At 39.7% G+C, this 23,335-nt stretch overlaps 3 protein-coding genes across 3 annotated transcripts in view; 1 reads left to right on the top strand and 2 right to left on the bottom strand.

Moving 5' to 3' along the window:
* The window catches only part of LOC126790341 (prefoldin subunit 2), a 152,262-nt gene extending 150,956 nt beyond the window's left edge, over positions 1–1,306 (top strand). Inside the window, 4 exon segments of the mRNA XM_050516540.1 lie at positions 932–979; positions 982–1,048; positions 1,050–1,122; positions 1,124–1,306. Of these exon segments, the coding sequence (XP_050372497.1) occupies positions 932–979; positions 982–1,048; positions 1,050–1,122; positions 1,124–1,207 (272 nt within the window). The 3' untranslated portion in view covers positions 1,208–1,306.
* The window catches only part of LOC126790340 (uncharacterized), a 130,330-nt gene that overhangs the window by 52,898 nt on the left and 54,097 nt on the right, over positions 1–23,335 (bottom strand). The gene's annotated exons all lie outside the window — the stretch shown is intronic.
* LOC126792230 (transcription repressor OFP12) lies at positions 11,681–12,361 on the bottom strand. The gene has a single exon (XM_050518695.1). The coding sequence runs from the start codon at positions 12,359–12,361 to the stop codon at positions 11,681–11,683; it is 681 nt and encodes a 226-aa protein (XP_050374652.1).

The raw sequence follows: 23,335 nt of genomic DNA, 5'->3' as shown, positions 1-23,335 counted from the left end.
AAGACCATCGTCGTCGTCCCATTTATTGTAGGCAACAATATCCTCATGACTAAGAGCTTTAATGACGCTGGTGACATGCCCCATCTTGTGCATGCCTCGAAGATGAGCAGTCATAAGTCGTTTCCATTTACGAAAATTGGTCCCATTGAGTTTGGCGCCCCTAAATGAACCACTGTCAGAACCTTTGATAGAAACTTCGAATGTCGGAACATCAGGGAACTGAGAACTATCAGCTTCGGCTCTAGAACCCATCAAAAAATAATTTTAAAAAACAATAAGGAATTATACAGCGGGTCGGGTCAAAAATCTGGTCCGGGTCGGAGCTGGCCGGGTCGGGTCGAGCCAGGTTGGATCGACTGCGGGCCGGGTCGGGTTGAATGTGAGTTGTGCGGGTCAAATTTTCAGAAGACGCGCATGGGTCTGCTTGACGTCGGAAAAAACTCGACGTCGTACCAACTGGTGATGACTTGATGCAGCGGAGGGAAGACGTGGAGCAGTCCGCGAGAGGGTGCCGGTACTCGTCGGAGATGGAGGAGTTCACTGTAACGAGGCCGGAACGTGGTATGTCGCGGAGATGGCGCTCGTTGAGATGGATGAGCTCGCCAGAGAAAAGCCCGTCGTGATGACCTCGCAGAAGGTGCGGGTTCCGGTAGGAGACGATTCCGGTATTCACAGCCGGTATGTCGTGGTTCCTCCGAATTGGCGGTTGCTGGCGGTGACAGATAGGTCGTCGGCAGGGCTTGCAACCGGAAAAAGGAAAGAGGGGAAAAAAACAGAGCAATTTCTTCGTGCTCTGATACCAAGAAGAATAATATTGGTTATTGATTCATACACAGGTTCTACTTGATTATATAGGCTAATTCTACCACTAATTACTCCGTGATTCACCGAGGGAATCACGGGCCGTGATTCCCCGCCGAATTCACTCCGACAATCCAGCCACTTGACCCATCCCGACGGTGCTTCAGGATGATTGGAGGTGGTTGGTGGAGAGAACCATCAAGGAGGTCATGCCTACTGTGCAACGTATCAAAGAAGGGATCGAGAACCTTGAATGAGGCTTTGGAAAGGAAGAAGGAGATTACTGAGTTTGAGACTAAGTACAAGATTCGGATAAAAAAATGATCGTGAGGATAAGGATGACAGTGCTCGCAAAGAAGGAACTGCTCAAGGAGTCCTGGTTGGTCCTGCCGGCGGAAGCGAGTGAATGATAAGGTTCTTCCACCACCAATCTTGTATTCTTAAACTTGCTAACTGAAGTGTGCTAGATTTTGGGGTTTTTGGTCCATCAGATTAGTAGAATAGTTCAAATTTGCACTGAATCATGATTCTGAATTTGTCAACTTTAAAATGATGCTTTTCCTTCTTTTATCAAAAGATTGAGGATCAACATGAACAATCTTCTCAAACACATGCTCCAAAAAGTTTGATATATAATGTTATTGGATATTGAATTGAACTAGAATATACAGTTGATGAGCATCAAGTAACAAGCCAAATGACCTAAGAACTTTTTTACAAAACCTTTGGACATTCTCAGCCGAAAAAATCTTGAACGCTCAGCCGACGAAACCTGGTTATACAACCCAGTCACAACATCATTGAATCCATTGATAGTGAGTGAAACGAGCTATGACTCTAAGCACAACTACACTGGCTTTTTTTTTTTTGAAATGAAGCACAACTACACTAGCTAGTTGTTAGAGAATTGCTTCATTTTTCTGCATTTTCTGCCTAATTATGTTTAGGAGATCAGTTAATTCTCTTTGTCTAATTAACTTTGTCTTAATCATGCATGTCTCTTTCAATAGCGCCCTACAGCTTTTTGTCAGGTGGCTTCAGCCTTGTGGTCCACTAGTACTCTATATTTGGAGCTACTCTCCCTTTCTTTGTAACCAAGACAATTCTATAATCGAAGCTCTGCATTTTTCATATTTTTTCGAAAATTCTTCACTGTCCTACATGGAAACAGAACAACCAAGTATTTTAGTGGTTGACTCTACTTTGACTAACTCTTTTTTTTTTCTCCGCAGCCTCCCATGCCACCGTCCCAATGAATTCAACCCGCCGACGACAATTCCTCGCCCCAGCTGCGCTCACTATCACAATATCCAATACTCCTTCCAACCGAACACGGCTGAAAAATCTCAATCCCAAATCCCAATTCCAATTTTGTCCCCAGAAAAATTGGGAGGAGTCGATACTCTGAGGGAAGCAACCATGCTCACAAGTCTATTTGAAAAACCTAAAACGAAATGCTGCCGGTGAAGTTATTTAATTGCATTTTAATTTTCTTAAATAGTTTCACAACTTCAAAAAATCTTTAAAACTAGCTCGGGTACCTATAAAAATCCCTGAAAATTATTACACTCTCATGTTAAGGTGCTTTACGCCACCATATATATATATTTTTGGATATTTATGTCAGTGTAACACGAGTGTCGTTAAAGAGGTATTAGACATAGTGACTGAGTGAATCGAGGCCAAATGACGTTGAGAAAAAAGTGAAATAATAACCACACACATATTTTAGTGGCTCACATCCTACAATCAGTTTTCCCAAGAACATTTTCCTATATATGGCTACCCTTAGGGAGATAGTGAATTACATAACATTTTCCACGACGATCAAGATTCATATGTTGTCGAAAGTTTGTGAATTTTCTACCGTAATCATATTTCATTATTGTGGTGTCATCCTACACCACTTTTTCGATTTAATATTCCCCCAGTACATTTAGTGTTGAAATGAACACATTTGATATAACATGAGACACAAGTTATACCACATAGTAAGCATATTGTCACTCATGTGATTAATAATCAATGAATGAAAATGTGTCTGTTAGATGTGACCGCGACACTAAAACATGGCTACAGTACAAAATTCACTTATTTTTGTTGTTTTAGGCCTCGATCCACGCATTCAAACATGTGTAACTAACTACGTCCCTAATAGAGCCGTGTCTTTCAGTGAAAGATGTCTTAAAATATTTATATAAGCGCATAGATCGTCTTACCACGAGACTATGGTAATTTTCGGACACTTTTCCGAGCGTCGAAGCTATTTCCAATGAATTTCATAAGGTTAAATGCATTAAATTTAATTTAAAGTCTAATTATGGACACATGTCGCGGCAGTAAGAGACACATGTCCACCTATTTTTATTTGACTTTCTTCAATGGTTTTAAAATTTCAAAAAGCATTAAGAACTAGCTCCGGTTCCCAAAAAACCCCCTAAAATTATTGTGCTCTCACATTAATGCTCTCTACGAGGCCACGTAAAATTTTTGGAATATTTATTTTCCATTAAGATGACTAGTGTTAAGGATATATTAAGACACAAAAGGATTGACCAAGTTGATAGAGAAAAAAAAACATCAAAAAAGGGGGAAAGTTTAACTGGACACAGAAACATGGTCATTCTACGAAACACACCTGTTTTCGACGTCTTTTGGACTTCAATCCACGCGGTCAAACATGTGTAAGTAACTACGTCCTAATATTTTTTATGAACTTCAAAATTTCCTCAAAAATAGTTATGTTGTTCGGAAAAATCACTAAAAATTACCACACTCTCATGGTAATGTGCTCTATCCACCCATCTAAAGCATGTTAAATATTTATTTCTAAATGGAACAACTATATATCCTTAGGGTTAAACAATAATACAAAAGTTTAACTGAATGGATCAAGACCGATAATCTATCGACAATGGATGATTTTATTATAGTATCCATGTACAACTATATTGATGATATTATGCGGGCGTTTTCTTTTAAATTTAATTTTTTTATTAGAGTTGGTTTGGAAACACACACTCACACTTAAATATAACCTATGAAAAAAGTTATAAATATCATTTTAATAGACATGTTATAATTTACGTGACTAAATTTAAAAACAATAATATTTGAAATTTTTTATAAGGTTGAATGAACCACATTATTTTGAGAGCATAGTAATTTTTTCAAACTTTAAGCTATTTATGGAGAAATTTTGAAGTTCACAATGGATGAAAATCATCATTTGTAAACAGTTTTCTGCGGCCATCATATTGTCTCATGGAAAAAAAAATTTGTCTCTATATGAATTTTCAAAAAAATTGTCAAGAAATTAAATTATTAATGTAGTTACATTAATTGGGGGAAAACCCCACCCTCTTTTAAAAAGTAAATACCCACATTTGTGCAAAAAAAAATTAAAAAAAATTATCTCATCTCTCTTCCACGAAGAAAGAGGCTCTGCAATTTATCTCCCACAATCACGGCCTCTCTATCTCCTCATCCTCCTTCGCCCAATTTCAAAGACTAAGCTCTCCCTCTCCGAATCTCCATCCCCAAATTACTCACCAAAATATCCCCCAATTCTCTTTCCGGAATCGCCGCCAATCTCACTCATCCTCACCCCGCCGCCACGGCGCCACCCGCCACCGAGATGGAGAAGGTGGTGCAGCATTCTGTTTGATAATCCGACCACACCCTCCTCCCACATCTACACTAAGATTTATACTCTCAAATAAGCAATTGTAGCCTAGTGATTAGTTAAAAGTTTTTGAGAAGGTAGTGGAATGGGTAGGTATGATTTATGATTACATACATGTTAGAGGAAAACATGAGGTGTGGCATGGGTTCATGAGTTGAAAGAGCGAGCTTGGTTTGGAGAGGGTGGAGAGGAAGGGAACCCAGCTGAATTATCTTCGGCAAAATTGCTAAAATACACCCAAAATTTGACTAAAATTGTCAATTTGCACCCCGAACTTGTATTTGAGTCAATTTACCTTCTAAACTTGGTAAAAATTGCCGATTTGCACCCCGTCCGTTAAATTTAACTGTTTCTATCCAATTTTGCATCACATGTCATGCACATGAGGGGTAATGTTGTCATTTTCTATTTATATTTTTCTTAAAAACAAATACAAATATTCTTTAAAAGGATGATTATTTTTTAATCAAATTATTTATTTACATCTTTTTTCTACATACTTAACCCTACTTCGAATTATATATTAAACATACCCACCCATTCAAATATAGTGTGTTATGTATATAAATATATATATATATATATATATATATATATATATATTTATATGTACACATTGTTGGAGGAGGAACGAAACGAGAATAATAACGACGTAAGGAGAATAATAACCATTTAATTATTGATAATGGAGCCTATAAATAACTACAATTCTGTAGGATTCAGAGTCCTAATCTATTACAGAGATGCGAATTTATCTCTAACAGAAAACCTAATAAGGCTAAGACACATAATGGTATAATAGTAATTCTCCCAGAACACACATTTATTTTTAATTTTCAATGTATTTATTTATATTTTTTTAATATCTTTTAACATACTATATCACGTAAAATAATAAATATATAAATCAATAACATGTTTCGAAAAAACAAATTGTAACAAGTGTCATCTTAAGTAATTTTATTAATTTATTTCATTATTAAATATGAATAAATATATAATGATAATATTTCCCCTCAAATGCATGACATGTGACTTAAAATTGGATGGAAAACATTAAATTTAACGGATATGGTGCAAATCGGCAATTTTTACCAAATTTAGGAGGTAAATTGACTCAAATGCAAGTTCAGGGTGCAAATTGACAATTATGACCAAGTTTGGGTGTAAATCGGCATTTTTACCTTATCTTCTGAAAGCGACTTTTGTCTGGATTGTAGAAGACTTTTACTGCTCCTCTTGTTACCCACATAACTCAAGTTTGTTAGCGTTTGTGAAGTACGCGCTGTTAACACAACGGTAGGTGAACCTCCACTTGGGTGGAGGGAAGAACCTCCGAAATTTTTTCTGTTCATCTTTTACTAGTTCCGGCAAGGTGAAGGTACCAGGACCTCGGCGAACCTGCGAAGCATCATGGTCAAAAACTTATCTTTTAGCAGAAACGTAAGACCTCTCATCCGTGGCCCAAACTTGAAAGATGTTAGGGTAGAATATGTTAAAACAAAAAGACAAAATCTAAGATGGAGGGGAAGAGGGTTGTTCTACAGCTGTAGAATGAGGTGACCAAACAAGGTAAATTATTTTCTTCAAAAGCATCTGTAAAGGTTGATCATTGGTGTCTTCATTGTGAATATCTTGTATGTTTTTACGGTTTCGGTGTGAAAAAAAAAAAACTTGTACTACTAGGGAGCGACTCATGTTTTGGAAGTGAATCACACTATGGTAGGAGATCAAAAAACAAGATATGAGGTTTGATTGTGGAACATACACTACTGCCATAAGTCATTCATGGCCGCTACATTATAAATTGAAAATTAGACTTGCACAGTAGTTGCAGGAAAATACGAAATCAAATTTGTTCATGATTATATGATGCTTTGGACCATTTACAGCAAGCATCTTATATCTCGCTCTCTCAATGAAACCTGCCTTTGTGTTGCTGGATTTGATTATGGATGATCGAAGACAATCGACATAAGATTTTAAATTGCAGCATGCAATGTGAATTGTCTGTATGCATGACAACAAGAACAGAAGCTTCAAAGTCTACAGGAATTTAAAGAAGATTTGGCTGTTAATAATTTGAAACAGACAGGCTACAATTTCCAAGGCTATCAAACTTGTTAAAATAGCTTGACAGATAACTGTGACCTCCCCATTTCTCATACACGATGAGACTACGAAGGCTATCTGTGACAAAACTGTTTCCATTTTTTTATCCAAAGAAGCAAGGTTTCAACAGCACCTACTGTTTCCGTTCTTTGGAAGCAAGACTTGCACAGATTCTTTGCACTGTTTGAATGATCTTGAATTGACATGCTTATTTAACTTCAACCATATATCAAGACCCGGCCTTCTGTCAATTTCTGTTTTGAATAATTCAATTGCAGCTCCTATTCTAGTAAATAAGGGTATATTTTCATTGGGAAGTTTAACTTCTTCTGATGAAATTTCTATATCTAGACCGACACTATTACATGTCTGGAATAATACGACTTTGGAGATCAACTTTCTTACGATCTCTAGGTCCAGAACAATCAGATGGACTTGATTGAGATGAAGTATCGCCACCATAACTTGACAAACTTCCCAACATGATTGTATGCATCTTTTCCGGAACTGCATTATCTTCAATTATAGCTCGAGAGATCATGTTATATCTTGTTCTACATTTGGTTGTTTCTCTGAGCTGTACTCACCCCTCGTTTACTAATGAAGATTCTTTGACATGATCAGTATTATATCAAATCGATTTAGACCGGCTCAAGGGATTAATGGACGTACTGTATTAATTATTATTTTTACCACTAATTAGCTAGGTTTAGGTCGATCTATATTCATTCTGATCGATTGAGATGATTAAAAGAACCTGAGAACTTGTTTACTAAAGACTCCAATTCATTTTAACTTGGTGATTGTTGTTTTAATATTGATTATCCGGCCATAGCTCTATACTATTAGTACATAATTATATATTGATCAATTTCCAGTAAACTTTCACCTATTAGTAATTAACTAATTATTGTTACACCAGCCTGATCAGGTACCTTCGATTCTAAAGTTGAGGTACCTTTGATTCTAAAGTTGGGTTTTGTGTGAGCATGTGGCTCTTTATTATATCTAAACACACTATCATATGCACTAATCTACAAATTAAACACACAAGCACAAACCTACATATGTTTGATTGCCACCGAGAATCTTTGTTCCACTTTGTGTTTCTTGTCCAAAATAGACAGCCTTTTTTTAAAGTAAAAGATCACCATAGGCATGAGGCAGATGCATGCCAAAGATTCTCTCCTACATGATTTTATGTAATTGGCTTACTCGCTTATGGCTATCTCCAACTTGTGCATTTGGAATCATACTCGTCCATCATTCATTCACAACCATATATATCAGTCCCGTTTAGGCTTTAGCCCATACTATATGAAGCTGAGGAAATGAAACAGTTAATTAAGGACAACTGGTCTGGTATTGACCTTACCTAAACCAACTTTAGCATAAAATATGAAGGCATTTTCCTTCTTTTCTTGTAGTTGTTGGTAAACTCTATCTCTTTGGATCCTCTTCTGTTGTCTCCCCCCATTTCAGTCGATGTATAAAAGATATATATGGAGGGGCAAATGCTCATCTCACGTATGAACACTTTTAGTTTAATTATGTCCTGTGCTCAGAACTTTGGGTTTTTCAATGATTTTGTTGTGTTATTTGTTCACGAATTACAGAGTGAAATTTAGTTTTGTTTACTCTTGAATCCTTTGATTTGGCCGAGCCTCATATCATGCATGGTCGATGCTTCTTAGTTGCACCGAATTAACTAATTAAGCATGCATGCAATATATATCCACATCCTGCACTAGACGTACAAAAGACAAGTCTCTCGTTTACAATTGGATGATTTTGTTTGTTTGTTTTTTCTTTGGTTATAAGGGTCTTCACAGAGTCACAATCAAGTGTGCGGTGAGGACCAGATTCATGTCAAATATAGGTCAAACATTATTTAACTTGCATAACAAAACATGTTAAGTTTGACTTGCATTTAAATTAATGTTTACAATAGAATGATGATCATTTAAATCCTAATCTCATAGAGTGATAACATGAACTCGATGATCACGATCAAGTTAATTACCACTCGCTTATGGTTTAATGTGTATTTAAATTAATGTTTTACAATAGAGTGATGATCATTTAAAAGATCAATTGTACAGCGTACATTTCTGAAATCAAGGACTTTTATTTCTCATTCAAGCAGAAAACACTCAAGATCTCAAACAGACTAGCTAGCTATCTATTACATGATCATGCAGCTGGGACGATGAAGTTATCTATTACACTACTTAAACATATATATTGAGCCTATGGGCGCGCTACTTTCATATTAGTTTTTCAACAAGGATAAGCATGATAAGCATCAATGAGTATATGGGAATGACATATGTCAAGCCACCCTACCTAAAGCCTCACTACTGTACGTAACCAAACTGTTGGCTCGTTTACTTGATTATAATGGAAGAAGTACGTCATGAATCAGAAGGAAGTGAAATGGAAGTAAGTAGGAGCCAGATAACTAGAATAGAAAAGGATGGAATCGGTGTGAGCTATGATTCCTAATCCCGTTTCTTCCTCGTTGGTTATGACATAAGAGTTCTTCAAATGATAATTAAACGTACGTTGTATGTTTAGTACACGCGAGAATCTCACGAGGGATCGTTCTTATATAGAAAAATTAGTACATATACCCTATATATAATCTACGTGATGTACCTCTTAATGTTTTTGTCAATTTTTTACTGTATTTGTTTCTGATTGGTTATTCATATTTAAATATTTTTTTCTACATTCACAATACCATAGAATAATATGATTGACTAGATACACTACATGATAGTACCACATGATGTTTCGGTACATAAAATAATTACTTCGTTCTTATATAATCAAAATTTATAATATGTTAAAAGACTTTTAACCACAGTAAGTGCTACAATGATACAATGAAGGTGACACTCCAATATTTCGTTCACTTAGCACTAATAACATATATCATGGCCATGAAAAACAAAAAATTCAAGCCCAAGGTCATCATCAACGGCAACAGGACTGACATCTCTAGTAGATGACTTATTTCGTCTCTCATAACCAGTGTATCATCTCAGTCATGAGATTTAATAGCACCGGCCACGTCATCATTGCCAACTTAAGGGATCAATCATCTATAATTGGTTCATCACCGTCATCTTGCGAATTAATATCACCAACAGAATCTTGTTGTGATTAATGTATAATGGAGTGACGAGAATATATAATTAACATTAGCCCATATAAACACGCAATATCACCAACAAATTCATGTCGTGATTAACAATGCACGCAGAAAAGATCGAGTGACGTCGATATAAACACGACGGGAAGGGCTAAGCTACCACCATATAAATCATCATCTAATTTGTTTGTTCATCATTTCCTGAAATTGCCAAAGCAACCTGCTTGTACATGAAGGATCCCGAATGAATTTGCAATCGATGGAAGAAGCCCTTGCTTGCTTCTTGCGCCAAACTCGTTGTCGTCGTCGTCAATAGATGGAGTCATCGAATGTAGTCGACTATGAGATCCAAACCAATGTCGATCAGTTAGGTTTGAGGTCTCATACTTTTTAATAAACTACATACTAGCTTAAGGCTGGTTACTATAAGTACGTATTATGTAATGATTATTTCAGATGCAACAAAAAGATTGTCAAGTTATAATACTTCTCGTACCCCGTTTGACGATGATGTTCGAATTTGTGTAATTCAACTCATGCATATATTTAGCTAACTTATAATGAAACCAACTTCCAAGTTTTAGGATATGATGTCTTATTCAATAATTCTCATACATTTGTGTGTGTATAATTGTCAATTTGCACCTCGAATTTACATTTAAGTTAATTTGTCTCTTAAACTTGGTAAAAATTATTGATTTACACATTATCCATTAAATTTAATGTTATCAATATAATTTTAAGTCGCATGTCATGTATTTGAGAGACAATATTATAATAATATATTTATTCATATTTAATAATAAAATAAATTAATAAAATTACTTAAGAGGAACACTTTCTATTATATATTTTTATTTTTTTCAAAACATGTTATTAGTTTATTATTTTACGTGATATGATATGTTAAAATATATTAAAAATATATAAATAAATATATAGAAAATTAAAAATAAATATATACATATAAAAAAATATATATATACACAACACACTATATTTAAATGAGTGTGTAGGTTGAATATATAATTCAAAATAAGGTTAAGTATATAGAAACAAGATGTAAATAAATAATTTAATTTAAAAAATGATTCTCATTTTAAAGAATATTTTTATTTATTTTTACGAAAAATATAAATAGAAAATGACAGTGATGCAAAATTGGATAAAAACAGTTAAATTTAATGGATGAAGTACAAATCGACAATTTTTACCAAATTTAGGAGATAAATTGACTCAAGTACAAGTTTAAAGTGCAAAAATTAACAATTTCAATCAAATTTAGAATATATTTTGACAATTTGACACATATATATATATATATATATAATAACCCTGAATTCAGTATCTTAACACATATTGTAGGGAACCATTATCTAATCCGACATATCTTAACACATCACTAGCTTAAATTAATAAGAATCCAGTCTCGTCAATTCGTCATTGTTAATTGTGCAGTACTCCCAAACCACATATCTTTAATAGTAAAAACCAAATACAGTTTACAAATTAGATAGCCTGTGACAAATACTATTGCCAATTTTCTTGAGACACTTTTTTTTTTAGACACATTTAACAACGTACAAAATGTATTACATTTACTTGACCAACAAAAAGCATCACATTACAGAACTATTAACCAATATAAACATGCATCGAGACCTCAACATTTCCCATGCTTTCCTTGGTTTCGTGATGCATCAAAGTACATTTTTCTTGTCTTCATGGATGAAACATCCCTCCCTCTTCACCATGGCCAATGAAACCCACAAAACTAAGCCAAAGACAAATTAAACAAAGTATACTAAAAATCAAGATTAGTTTCTTTCTTTGTCTTCACTCTTCCTCTTTTCCATCAGCACGACCGTTACACCAGTTAACTGCCGCGAAATGAGAACAGTTACGACGCATGTTGCCACGAAATCTCATCCTTCTCGCCTGTGATCGTCATCGGCCGACGCTGGTGTCGAAGCTGCCGTATTAGCTGACAATATGCATACGACAAGGTCTGTGTAGGCACTGATAATGTCCTTGTGGGCGTCTCCGGGATTTAACTGAAGGTAGCACAGGAGCAGCTCGTGTAGATAATCCAGGTTGCTTTTCAACATATCCACCACATTGTGATCTCTGTCTTTGTTGTCTGTACGATCTCTATCTCTAGCTTTGAGCATTTCCTCCATGGACTTTCGGAAATCCAAGTAAGGATTAGAGGAGTACTTGGCAACAGTAACGCCTCTGGTGACGAAGGAATCGTTGTTGCCGGGTTTAGTGTCAGGTGACTCGACGATGGAGTTGGAGCGGCCGGGGGAGGAGAAGAAGAATCGTTGGGAGGCGAAGACGGTGGCGAAGTCAGGTGGGGAGTCAGGGGCGGCTTCCGAGTCGGAGGAGGAGGAGTAGAAGAAGTCGTCGGAGGCGGTGAGTGATTTGGAGGTGGATTGATCTGAGGAGTTTGAGTCCTGGTGATAGAGGTTGTTCAAGTTGTTGTTGATGATCATGAGTGGTGGGTGCGGGTGGTCTTGGTCGGAGGGTCGAGGTGGGATTAGGGCTAGGCATTTAAAATTGGGGAGACAGAGGTGGAGATTCTTTGTCCATGGGAGTTTGGACATGTTTTAGTACTTGGAGAAGAGATAGATGAAGAGGGAGGAAGATGATGTTGTTTATGGTGAAATTGTAGAGAGAGTGAGAGGAAGAAAGGGGGAGAAGCTGGCTTTTATTTGGGACAAGAAGTGGCCGGGTTATTTTTACTCATTTATTTTTATTATTTATCTTTTTTTAATGTGTATTAAGATACAGTTAGAACATATGCATGTGTAGGTAACTAAGCACCTCTTCTATAAGACTATAACCACGAGTCCAAGACGCCCCTTCTTAGTAATTCATGTTTTTCAAACTACTAAAGGTATTGAATATTACAACAATTTTGACAAATCTATAAACAAATTAATTTATTTTTTTTAGTACAAAGAACTATGAGCCTTGTATTGATAAAAATCCACCACAAAATCAAAAAACCCTAGCAGAGAGTGCTCCGCCGGGGTGAACGAGACTTCTTCTCTGGCGATGTGCCCCTACGACATCGTCGTTGGAGGGGACTACCTATGACTTTGTGAGTCAAGATAAGAGGGGTTCTATGGGAGGAAGGTCTGTGGGTTGTTGACGTAGCTGTCTCGTTTGGGAGGTGGGTTAGAGGGGTGGAGTTGGGGTGTTGGGTGGTGGGGGCGGTGGTTGGTATTCGTGGTTGTCAAGGGAGCGGCTTTCACGTGGTGGTGGCGACTCGATTGCGGCAGCCACGGGATTGGGGTTGTGACCGGATGATTGGATCCGGATTTCAATCCCTGGTGCGATGGTGGTTTGGATGCTCTTGTTGGCGTCATGTTTGCTCAGTCTTGCTAGCCAACATGATGGTGGGGAGGGCGAATTTGCGGCTAGTAGGTGGTGGTTGATTGGAAGGCGCGGTGGTCGGCAAGTGGTTGCGTCATGGCTTAGAGCCTTGTTCTTTAGGTTGGACCTGATGCTGTTCGGGTCTGGGCTTGGGCCTAGTGTCACACCCTGCCAAATTTAAGCCAAATTTTACCTTGAGCATTCTAGACGGATCCGGAATATGGCGGAACACTTTGGAATATCATAGAAGATCCTAGAAGGCAATAGAAGTCTCAAGAAGCCTTGAGACATTTCCGGAAATCTCTAGAACCTTGGAGAGGCTAGGAGAACTAGACCACTCAAGAATTCTCTAGAACACTCAAGGATCATCTTAGAGTCATGTAGACTTGTTTAGACTTATGGAGAGTTCTCTAGAATTCTCTACACTGTACATAGTCCTAGAAATCTCTAGAACTAGTCAAATAGGGTGAGGAGGCCTATAAATAGCAAGGCACCCCTCTCATTTCATCCATCAAGCAAGAAGCAAGCAATCAAGCTATCAAGCATACTTGTAAGTTTTCTTGTTTAATATAAGTTCTCTTACGAGATATTCTCTTGCCTTTCAATTGTTCTAGCAGGGTGTTTGCGAGATTAAGGCTGACTTAGCATAAGGGAGTTGCTAAGGCCGCACGAGTTGCATTGCCAAAAAGTAAGCTCGTGACAGTTGGTATCAGAGCCAAAGTTTGATCAAGAGGCTAGCTCGACACAATGGCAAATAATGGCAATCCTGTTGGTAGTGGTTCCGACGACACGCAAGAGAAGGGTCATGAAGAACTTGTCAACCCGATGGTTCCAAAGAAGGAACGAGTGAAGGACATGTCAGCTGCAATCGACTCACGACTAACTCAAGTGGAAGAGAACGTGAGTGGCATGGGAGCCTAGGTGGAAGACTTGGAGGCGGAGGACGCCGCAATCCACACTGCGATCAAGGGCATGATGCTCAAGATAGAGGAGTCCTTGCGGGGTGAGATAGATAAGGTTCGCGAGGAGTTCATGGGGGAACTCGCCTAGATGCGTGAAGTGCAAGAAAGGGAGCACAATAGCATGCTTGCACGCATGGAGGAGATGCAGGCAGATTCTGCACGCATGGAGGCAATGCAGGCAGATCTTGCCCTATGCAAGCGCGCACTAGCCGCGGGGGCTAGCACTAACAGCGGCGTGGAGGCCAAGCGGATCAAGGTGCCAAAGCCAAAGAGCTTCGGAGGCATGCGCAACGCTCGAGAAGTAGACAACTTCTTATGGGGGCTATATCAATACTTTGGGACCGTTGGCATCATGGATGAGGATGCCAAGATAAAGACCGCGACTCTTTATCTCACCAACACCGCCATGTTGTGGTGGAGGAGAAGGCGAGGAGATGTCGAAAGAGGTATGTGTACCATCTCTACCTTTGATGACTTTGCTAAAGAGCTCAAGAAGCAGGTTTATCCCGAGAATGCTGAGGATGAGGCAAGAGCTTGCTTGCGAAGGCTCAAGCATACCGGGCCTATTAATGATTACATTAGAGAATTCACTAACTTGGTGCTTGAGATTCCCGACCTATCCGACAAGGATGCTCTCTTCAATTTCATGGATGGTCTCCAATCATGGGCCAAGACAGAGCTTAGGCGACGTGCAGTGCAAGACCTTGCTACCGCCATAGCCGTGGCCGAATGCTTAGTTGATTTCTCAAGTCCAAGAGAGTCCACCAAGCCAAAGGAGAAGAAGAGCAACTATGCCAAACGTGGGGGAGACAAAATCCAACGCAAGGAGGAGCCCCGCCGTGAGAGCTACTCGGCAAGGTTCAAGGATAAAGGCAAGTCAAGGGACATGCGGAGCTCGGACAAGCCAAACGACAACAAGTGCTTCCTATGCGATGGTCCGCATTAGGCTAGGCATTTCCCACAAAGGAGAGCACTAAGTGCGCTCTTAGGAAGTCATCAAGGCGAGAGTGAAGCCGAGGGTGGCAATGGAGGTGCACACTTGGGGTCTTTGCATGTGCTTAATGCAATCCGCTCTACACCCAAGGTCCAAGCCAAAGGTTTACTCTTCACGGACATCACCATAGGTGGGAAGCCAACAACGGGAATGCTCGACACGGGGGCAACCCACAACTTCATTTCCATTGAGAAGGCACGCAAGCTAGGACTAAAAGCAAGCAATGGAGGGGGCTCCATCAAGGCGGTTAACTCACCTGCCCGCCCCATACAAGGAGTAGCTCGAGGAGTCAAGACAAGCGTGGGAGCTTGGAGTGGGAACCTAGACTTCTCGATAGTGCCGATGGATGACTACAAGGTAGTCTTGGGGTTGGAGTTCCATGATCAAGTCAAGGCATTTCCGGTGCCATTCGCCAATAGCTTATGCATTATGGATGGCGAGAGGTCGTGTGTGGTGCCAACAACCCGAGGAGCAAAGCAAGACATCAAGGTCTTGTTGGCATTGCAATTCAAGAAAGGCATCAAGAGGGAAGAGGAAAGCTACTTGGCCATCCTTAGTGAGTTTGATGATGAGGAGCCAAGGCCATAAGATGACATGCCCAAGGAGGTAGCAGCAGTTCTTGAAGAGTTCAAGGATGTATCACCCACGGAGCTGCCCAAGAGACTACCCCCAAGGAGAGAGATCGACCATGAAATCGAGTTAGAACTAGGGACAAAACCACCCGCCATAGGCGCATACTGCATGGCGCCTCCCAAGTTAGCGGAGCTAAGGAAGCAATTAAAGGAGCTTTTGGACGCGGGATTCATTAGACATTCGAAAGCCCCGTTCGGTGCCCCGGTGTTGTTCCAAAAGAAGAAGGATGGATCTCTACGCATGTGCATCGACTATAGGGCGCTCAACAAGATCACGGTAAAGAACAAGTACCATATCCCTCTCATTGTCGATCTATTTGATCAATTGGTCCATGCACGATATTTTTCCAAGTTAGACCTTCGTTCGGGGTACTACCAAGTGCGCATTGCGGAGGGAGATGAGCCGAAGACCGCATGCATCACAAGGTATGGATCTTATGAATTCTTGGTCATGCCTTTCGGTCTAACTAATGCACCGGCGACATTTTGCACCTTGATGAACAAGTTATTCCACCCCTACCTTGATCGGTTTGTGGTCGTCTACTTGGACGACATAGTGGTGTATAGCAAGACCATGCAGGAGCATGTGGAGCACTTGCGGGAAGTGTTTAAGGTACTGAGGGAAAACCAGCTATACATTAAGATGGAGAAATGCTCATTCGCCAAGCCGGAGGTGTCGTTCTTGCGGCATAAGATCAAAGACGGCAAGCTTATGATGGAGGATTGCAAGGTGCATTCCATCCAAGAATGGGAGCCACCCACCAAGGTACATGACTTAAGATCTTTTCTTGGGCTAGTTAACTATTACCGCCGCTTTATCAAGGGATACTCGGTGAGGGCTACACCTTTAACCGACATTCTCAAGAAGAACAAGGCGTGGGAATGGACAACGGAGTGTCAAGAAGCCTTTGAAGACTTGAAGAAGGCGATATGCGAGGAGCCCGTACTCAGCCTACCAGATCACTCCAAGCCATATGAAGTGCACACCGATGCTTCCAACTTTTCCATTGGCGGAGTACTCATGCAAGGAGGGCATCCAAATGCTTATGAAAGTCGGAAGCTCAATGACACGGAGCGGCGCTACACCGTGCAAGAAAAGGAGATGACTGCCATCATCCTTTGCCTTCGAGTGTGGCGACATTACTTGCTTGGGACAAAGTTCATGATCATGACCGACAACGTAGCTACAAGCTACTTCCAAACTCAAAAGAAGCTAAGTCCAAAGCAAGCAAGGTGGCAACACTTCTTGGCGGAGTTCGACTACACCATGGAGTACAAGCCCAGGAAGGCAAATGTGGTAGCGGATGCACTAAGCCGCAAGGCGGAGTTTGCAAGCATTTCACAAGTCACTAGCCCATTGCTGAGCAAGATCAAGGAGGGACTCAAGGCTGACCCTCAAGCACAAAGCCTCATTACCTTAGTGAAGGAAGGAAAAACTTGGAGGTTTTGGCTAGACGACGACCTTCTCTATACAAGAGGCCGCCGTATCTATGTACCGAAGTGGAGCAGCTTGCGAAGGGAGCTAATCAAGGAATGCCATGATTCCAAATGGGCCGGCCACCCAGGTATGAAACGCACACTTGCCTTGTTAAAGTCCATGTATTATTGGCCAAGGATGCAGGATGGGGTCGAAGAGTATGTGCGGACTTGTCTAGTTTGCCAACAAGACAAGGTAGTCCAGCAGCAGCCGAGGGGCTTGCTAGACCCCTTGCCCATTCCCGAGAGACCATGGGAGAGTGTCTCTATGGACTTCATCACTTGCCTGCCGAAGTCCGAGCAGTTTGGGAGCATCATTGTGGTGGTGGACAGATTTTGCAAGTATGCAACCTTCATGGCCGCATCAGCCAATTGCACAGCGGAGGAGACAGCAAGGCTATTCCTACGCAATGTAGTCAAGCTTTGGAGAGTTCCAAAGAACATTGTCAGCGACAGAGACCCGCGCTTCACGGGGAGATTTTGGACGGAGCTGTTCAAGATGTTAGGGTCAGACTTGAACTTTTCAACAAGCTTCCATCCACAAAGCGACGGTCAAACGGAGTGCGTCAATGCTCTCTTGGAGCTATACTTACGGCACTATGTGAGTGCCAATCAAAAGGATTGGGCCAAGCTTCTAGATGTGGCGCAGTTTTCCTACAACCTGCAGCAAAGTGAGTCCACCAACAAGAGTCCTTTTGAGATCGTTTTGGGACAGCAGCCTACTACCCCTCTATCCATTGCCACTCACTATGAAGGGAAGAGTCCAGCCACATTCAAGTTCGCCAAGTCATGGCATGAGCAAGCGGAGTTAGCTCGATCGGTGTTGCACAAGGCTGCCAAGAGGATGAAGAAGTGGGCGGACAAGAAGAGGAGGCATGTCGAGTTCAAGGAAGGCGACCTTGTACTTATGAAACTCTTGCTGCAGCAGTTCAAGGCCTTTAGAAAGGTGCACAAGGGCTTGATCCGTAGATATGAAGGGCCGTTTGAAGTTAACAAGCGCATAGGCAAAGTTTCATACAAGCTCAACCTCCCACCCAAGTTAAAGATACATCCAGTCTTCCACGTGAGTATGTTGAAGCCCTACAATGAGGACGAGGAAGACCCATCGAGAGGAATATCGCATCGGGCACCTACGGCGGTAATCACCAACTTTCACAAGGAAGTCGATGAAGTACTCGCAGATCGGGTCATTCGGTGTCGAGGCGTGCTAAGTTATAAAGAGTACCTCATCAAGTGGAGAGGTTTGCCCGATACGGAAGCAAGCTAGGAGTCCAAGGATACGCTTTGGCATTTCAAGGACAAAATCTAGCAATACAATGAAGCGCGATGAGGGCGACGCGGGATTTGGTGGGGGAGAATGTCACATCCCGCCAAACTTAAGCCAAATTTTACCTTGAGCATTCTAGACGGATCCGGAATATGGCGGAACACTTTGGAAGATCATAGAAAATCCTAGAAGGCGATAGAAGTCTCAGGAAGCCTTGAGACATTTCCGGAAATCTCTAGTACCTTGGAGAGGCTAGGAGAACTAGACCACTCAAGAATTCTCTAGAACACTCAAGGATCATCTTAGAGTCATGTAGACTTGTTTAGACTTATGGAGAGTTCTCTAGAATTCTCTACATTGTACATAGTCCTAGAAATCTCTAGAACTAGTCAAGTAGGGTGAGGAGGCCTATAAATAGCAAGGCACCCCTCTCATTTCATCCATCAAGCAAGAAGCAAGCAATCAAGCTATCAAGCATACTTGTAAGTTTTCTTGTTCAATATAAGTTCTCTTACGAGATATTCTCTTGCCTTTCAATTGTTCTAGCAGGGCGTTTGTGAGATTAAGACTGACTTAGCATAAGGGAGTTGCTAAGGCCGCACGAGTTGCATAGCCAAAAAGTAAGCTCATGACACTAGGCCTTCTTATGTTTTTGTTTTTGTAATTTTCATTTTTTAGGCTGTCTACTTTTGGGCATAGAGCATCTTTTCTTAATTTTGGGCAGTAGCTTTAATTAGGGGGTTTTAGTGCTCCAGGGAGGCTCCCCTCTACGTAGGGTGGACATGGGTTATCTCAATAAGCGACCTGGCTGGTAAAGCAAATACTTTTCTTTGGTTTTGGTGACATTTTTTTTTGAGATTTCTTGTTAGGGTTTGGTGCTTTAAGTTCCTAGTTAAGGTTTATGCCTTTACTTTAATTTTTTTGCTTAGTTTAAATTCATGTTGAGGCCCTCAAAGGGATGAATTAGGTCGTTGTATCATTTTGAGTTTTTAAAAAAAAGTCTTGTATTGATATCACACACACACACATACGAGTAGGGGTGGTATTCGGTTTAGGGCTCAAACCGGAAACCGAACTGAAATTGAACTTCGGTTCGGTTCGGTTTTTTTTTTTGAATTTTTTTTTTGAATTTTTTTAAATTCTAGTTTCAAAATATTGTCGATCGACACCAATAAATGTGATCGACATATATATTTAGGGACCATGTAAAAATTTCATCCATTTTGAACATAGTTTGACCGTCCGTACCAACGATTAACCAAAAAACAGGCGTTTTTCACATAATAAAACCCCAATGACCGGGGCTTTGCCAAATGAGTTTCCTTGTTTTGACCACGCACTATCGATGACAAAAATTATGTGATTTCAAATATGTAAACAACTTTTCTCATTCGCGTCTTGGTAATGGGTCATCCCGTAGGGTATATTAGTGTTGTTTTTGGTTTACCGGAAATTCCGACGATCAAACGAGGTCCAAATTGGATGAAATTTTAAAATGATCACTAAATATATATACTGATCACATCGGATGGTGTCGATCAATTCTGAGAAGTTATCTTCATATAGTCGCTTCATAATGTGATAGTTTTATTATAACCCTAATATAAAGGTTATGATACATTAGTGGACACTTCGGCGATCGATAACTCCAGTTTGAAATATGGTTGATCGACACCAGTAGATGTGATCGGTATATATATTTAGGGAACCCGTAAAATTTTCGTCCGTTTTGAATATGGTTTGACCGTCCGTACCAACGGTCAACCAAAAAAGAGGCGTTTTCACATAATAAAACCCCATTGACCGGGGCTTTGACAAATGAGTTTCCTCGTTGCTACCACACACGATAGATAACAAAAATTAGGTGATTTCAGATATGCAAATGGCTTTCGGCGTTCGCATATTTGTAATAGGTCCATCCTTAGGGCATATTAGTGGTATTTTCGATTTACCGAAAATTCTAACGGTCAAACAAGATCCGAATTTGATGAAATTTTTATAACGTCAATAAATATATATACCGATCATATCGGATGGTGTCGATCAATCACGAGAAGTTTCCTTCATATAGCCGCTTCATAATGCGATAGTTTTTTTTAAACCATTAATAAAGGTTATGATACATTAGTTGACACTTAAGTGATCGCCAACTCTAGTTCAAAATATGATCAATCGATACCAGCAGATGTGATCTGTATATATATTTAGGGACCCCGTAAAAAGTTTGTCCGTTTTGGACATGATTTGGCCATTCGTACCAACGGTCAACTAAAAAAGAGGCGTTTTAACATATTAAAATCCTTATTGACCGGGGCTTTGCCAAATGGGTTTCTTTGGTGCGACCGCACACAATTGGTGACAAAAATTAGGTGATTTCAGATATACAAACGACTTTTGGTGTTCGTATTTTGGTAATGTGTCTTCCCTTATGACATATTAGTATTGTTTTCGGTTTACCGGAAATTCCGACGGTTAAAAACGAGGTTCGAATTGGATGAAATTTTTACAAGGTCACTATATATATATATATCAATCATATCGACTGGTGTCGATCGATCCTGTGAAATTTCCTTCTTATAGTTGCTTCATATTGAGGCGGATTTAGTAATTACACATCTGCTTGTACAGTCCCTATCCAGAGTGAAGCTTCACTCTGAAATAACAGAGTGAAATTCCAATTTTGGCACACTTTTTGGTCAAATGTTTTTCACCATAAGCGATTCAATATTTAGGTATGCTATTCAAGATCATCTCTAGAAAATTTCATCTAATTCGGACATCGTTAAGACATTGAAATTAAATTAAATTAATGAATGAATTAAAACTGTTCAACGTGAACCGTTCGTATAAATCTCAATTTTGAAAGCTCAAATTATTGTCAAATTGGATGAAATTTTATAGAGATGATCTTGAATAACACACCTAAATATTAAATCACTTATGGTGAAAATATTTGACCGAAAGTGTGCCAAAATTGGAACTTCACTCTGTAATTTCAGAGTGAAGCTTCACTCTGGATGGGGACTATCTGCTTGTATATATATATATATATATATATATATATATATATGTTTGTTTTAGCAAACTTATTTGAAACATACATGGGCATACATATAAGCATAGATGATTATATATACATATATAACACTACAAAAGAGAAACACATAATTATATATAATATAAACCTAAAATCACATTAATCTAATCAAATATCGGTAAGATAAACGTAAAACGACATTATTTTATGAATAGTTCGGTTATTCGGTTCGGTTCGGTTTCTTATGTGCCCAAACCGGAAACCAAACCGATTAATTCGGTTCGGTTCAGTTTTTCTTGTGTTCGGTTAGGTTTTTTTCGGTTTCGGTCCGGTTCCCGGTCTTAAGTGCCACCCCTACATACGAGTATATATGAACACATTCTACCCTCGCCAGTTACGTTAAAATCAAAACATGCAAAATTATATAAATTTTAGAAAAACCTAAAACCCTAATAATAAGTTTGATCGAGAAACTAGATGTTAGCAGAAACCAAACTTAACAAAAAAGGTACGCAAAAGGGATAGCCTCGGAAGAAGTCACCCAAATACACTAACCACACCCCTTATGGGCACCCTAATCATAACACCACGACTGCTAGCCTTGGTGCTGCCGTCACCATCAGCCTTCCCCTTCCAAACGCTGTCGTCAATCGCACTACAATACCCGTGAAAGAACAAACGATGAATGCTACATTGCAAAAGACCTCTAGAAGCCAGAATTTCCACCCTTTGAATTGAATTTCAAACTCTCCTTTGCATCGATCAGCACAATCATTTCCTAGGAGTCTTGAAGAATCATTTTGATCCTAATTGTTAACAATACGCCCCTTGAAGGGCTAAATATCGGGATTATTCGCCTCACACTAGTCTACCATAGCCCTAAATCGACATTTTGGGGTATCGTTAGGTCCAAAAACCCACTACATGCTCAAATAGGAATTGAAAAGATACTGAAGATATAAAGATACTCACTTTGAAAGAAATACACGCCCACACTGGAAACACTGTCAAATTCAAAAGAAACTCGCATCAGAAAGCCACACAAAAAGATACTCAAACTAGAATTGAAAACATACTCAAATATGAATTGAAATAATACTCTGAATATAAAGATACTCACTTTGAAAGAAACACACGCCCACACTAGAAACACTGTCAAATTCAAAAGAAATCACATCAGAAGCCACAAAGAAAGAAGCCTTTACTCCCATATTTCTCTTACCTAACTCTACATGTTCATCTTTGTAGCTCACTTAGGTATCAGAGCGTTGATGATTTATAGGTGATGGAGAGCTCCATCGGTTTGCCCGAATTCCCCCGCCGTTACAATTGGCGCTAGAAAGAAAACCCTTCAATGGCTACGCACATAGCTCTCTACGAGCAACTCCAACGTTTTCTGCTTCTAGGATCTTCAATTTGCATAGTAGATCTGGAGTGAGAGATTGGATCTGAGTTTTATTTTTGGCTTCTGGGTTCATCAAATTTGCAGAGAATTTAGGGAGAGAGAGAGAGAGAGAGAGAGAAAATAGACTTGACACCCTCTTCCTCCTCCATGACTGGTTTATAATTCTACAAGACATCTTATTCATTCTCGGTTGTCGTGTTTACTTCTATTCGCAGATCATAAGCTGATCAACAAAGTTAAGCTATTTTGTACTTTTGGGTTTTCGATTTGAAGAGATTTTAGGAGAGAGAAACTAGATCTGAGGTTTTTTCTCTCGTCCACCACTTTTCTAACAATTAGTTGCCTTTGTTACAGCCAAGGTTCTAAAAATCGGTCTGGGCGGCTGCTAGGCTCTAGGCGCAGGCAATCCGATCCCGATGTCTGGGG

This window comes from Argentina anserina, chromosome 4, assembly GCF_933775445.1.
Source record: "Argentina anserina chromosome 4, drPotAnse1.1, whole genome shotgun sequence".
NCBI lineage: Eukaryota > Viridiplantae > Streptophyta > Magnoliopsida > Rosales > Rosaceae > Argentina > Argentina anserina.
The sequence above is the reverse complement of the archived record's forward strand: the minus strand, read 5'-3'. Positions and strand labels throughout refer to the sequence as shown.

Bases quoted from the DNA above. Each gene is read 5' to 3' on its own strand.
- LOC126792230 (XM_050518695.1), bottom strand. From the start codon at position 12,361: ATGTCCAAACTCCCATGGACAAAGAATCTCCACCTCTGTCTCCCCAAT.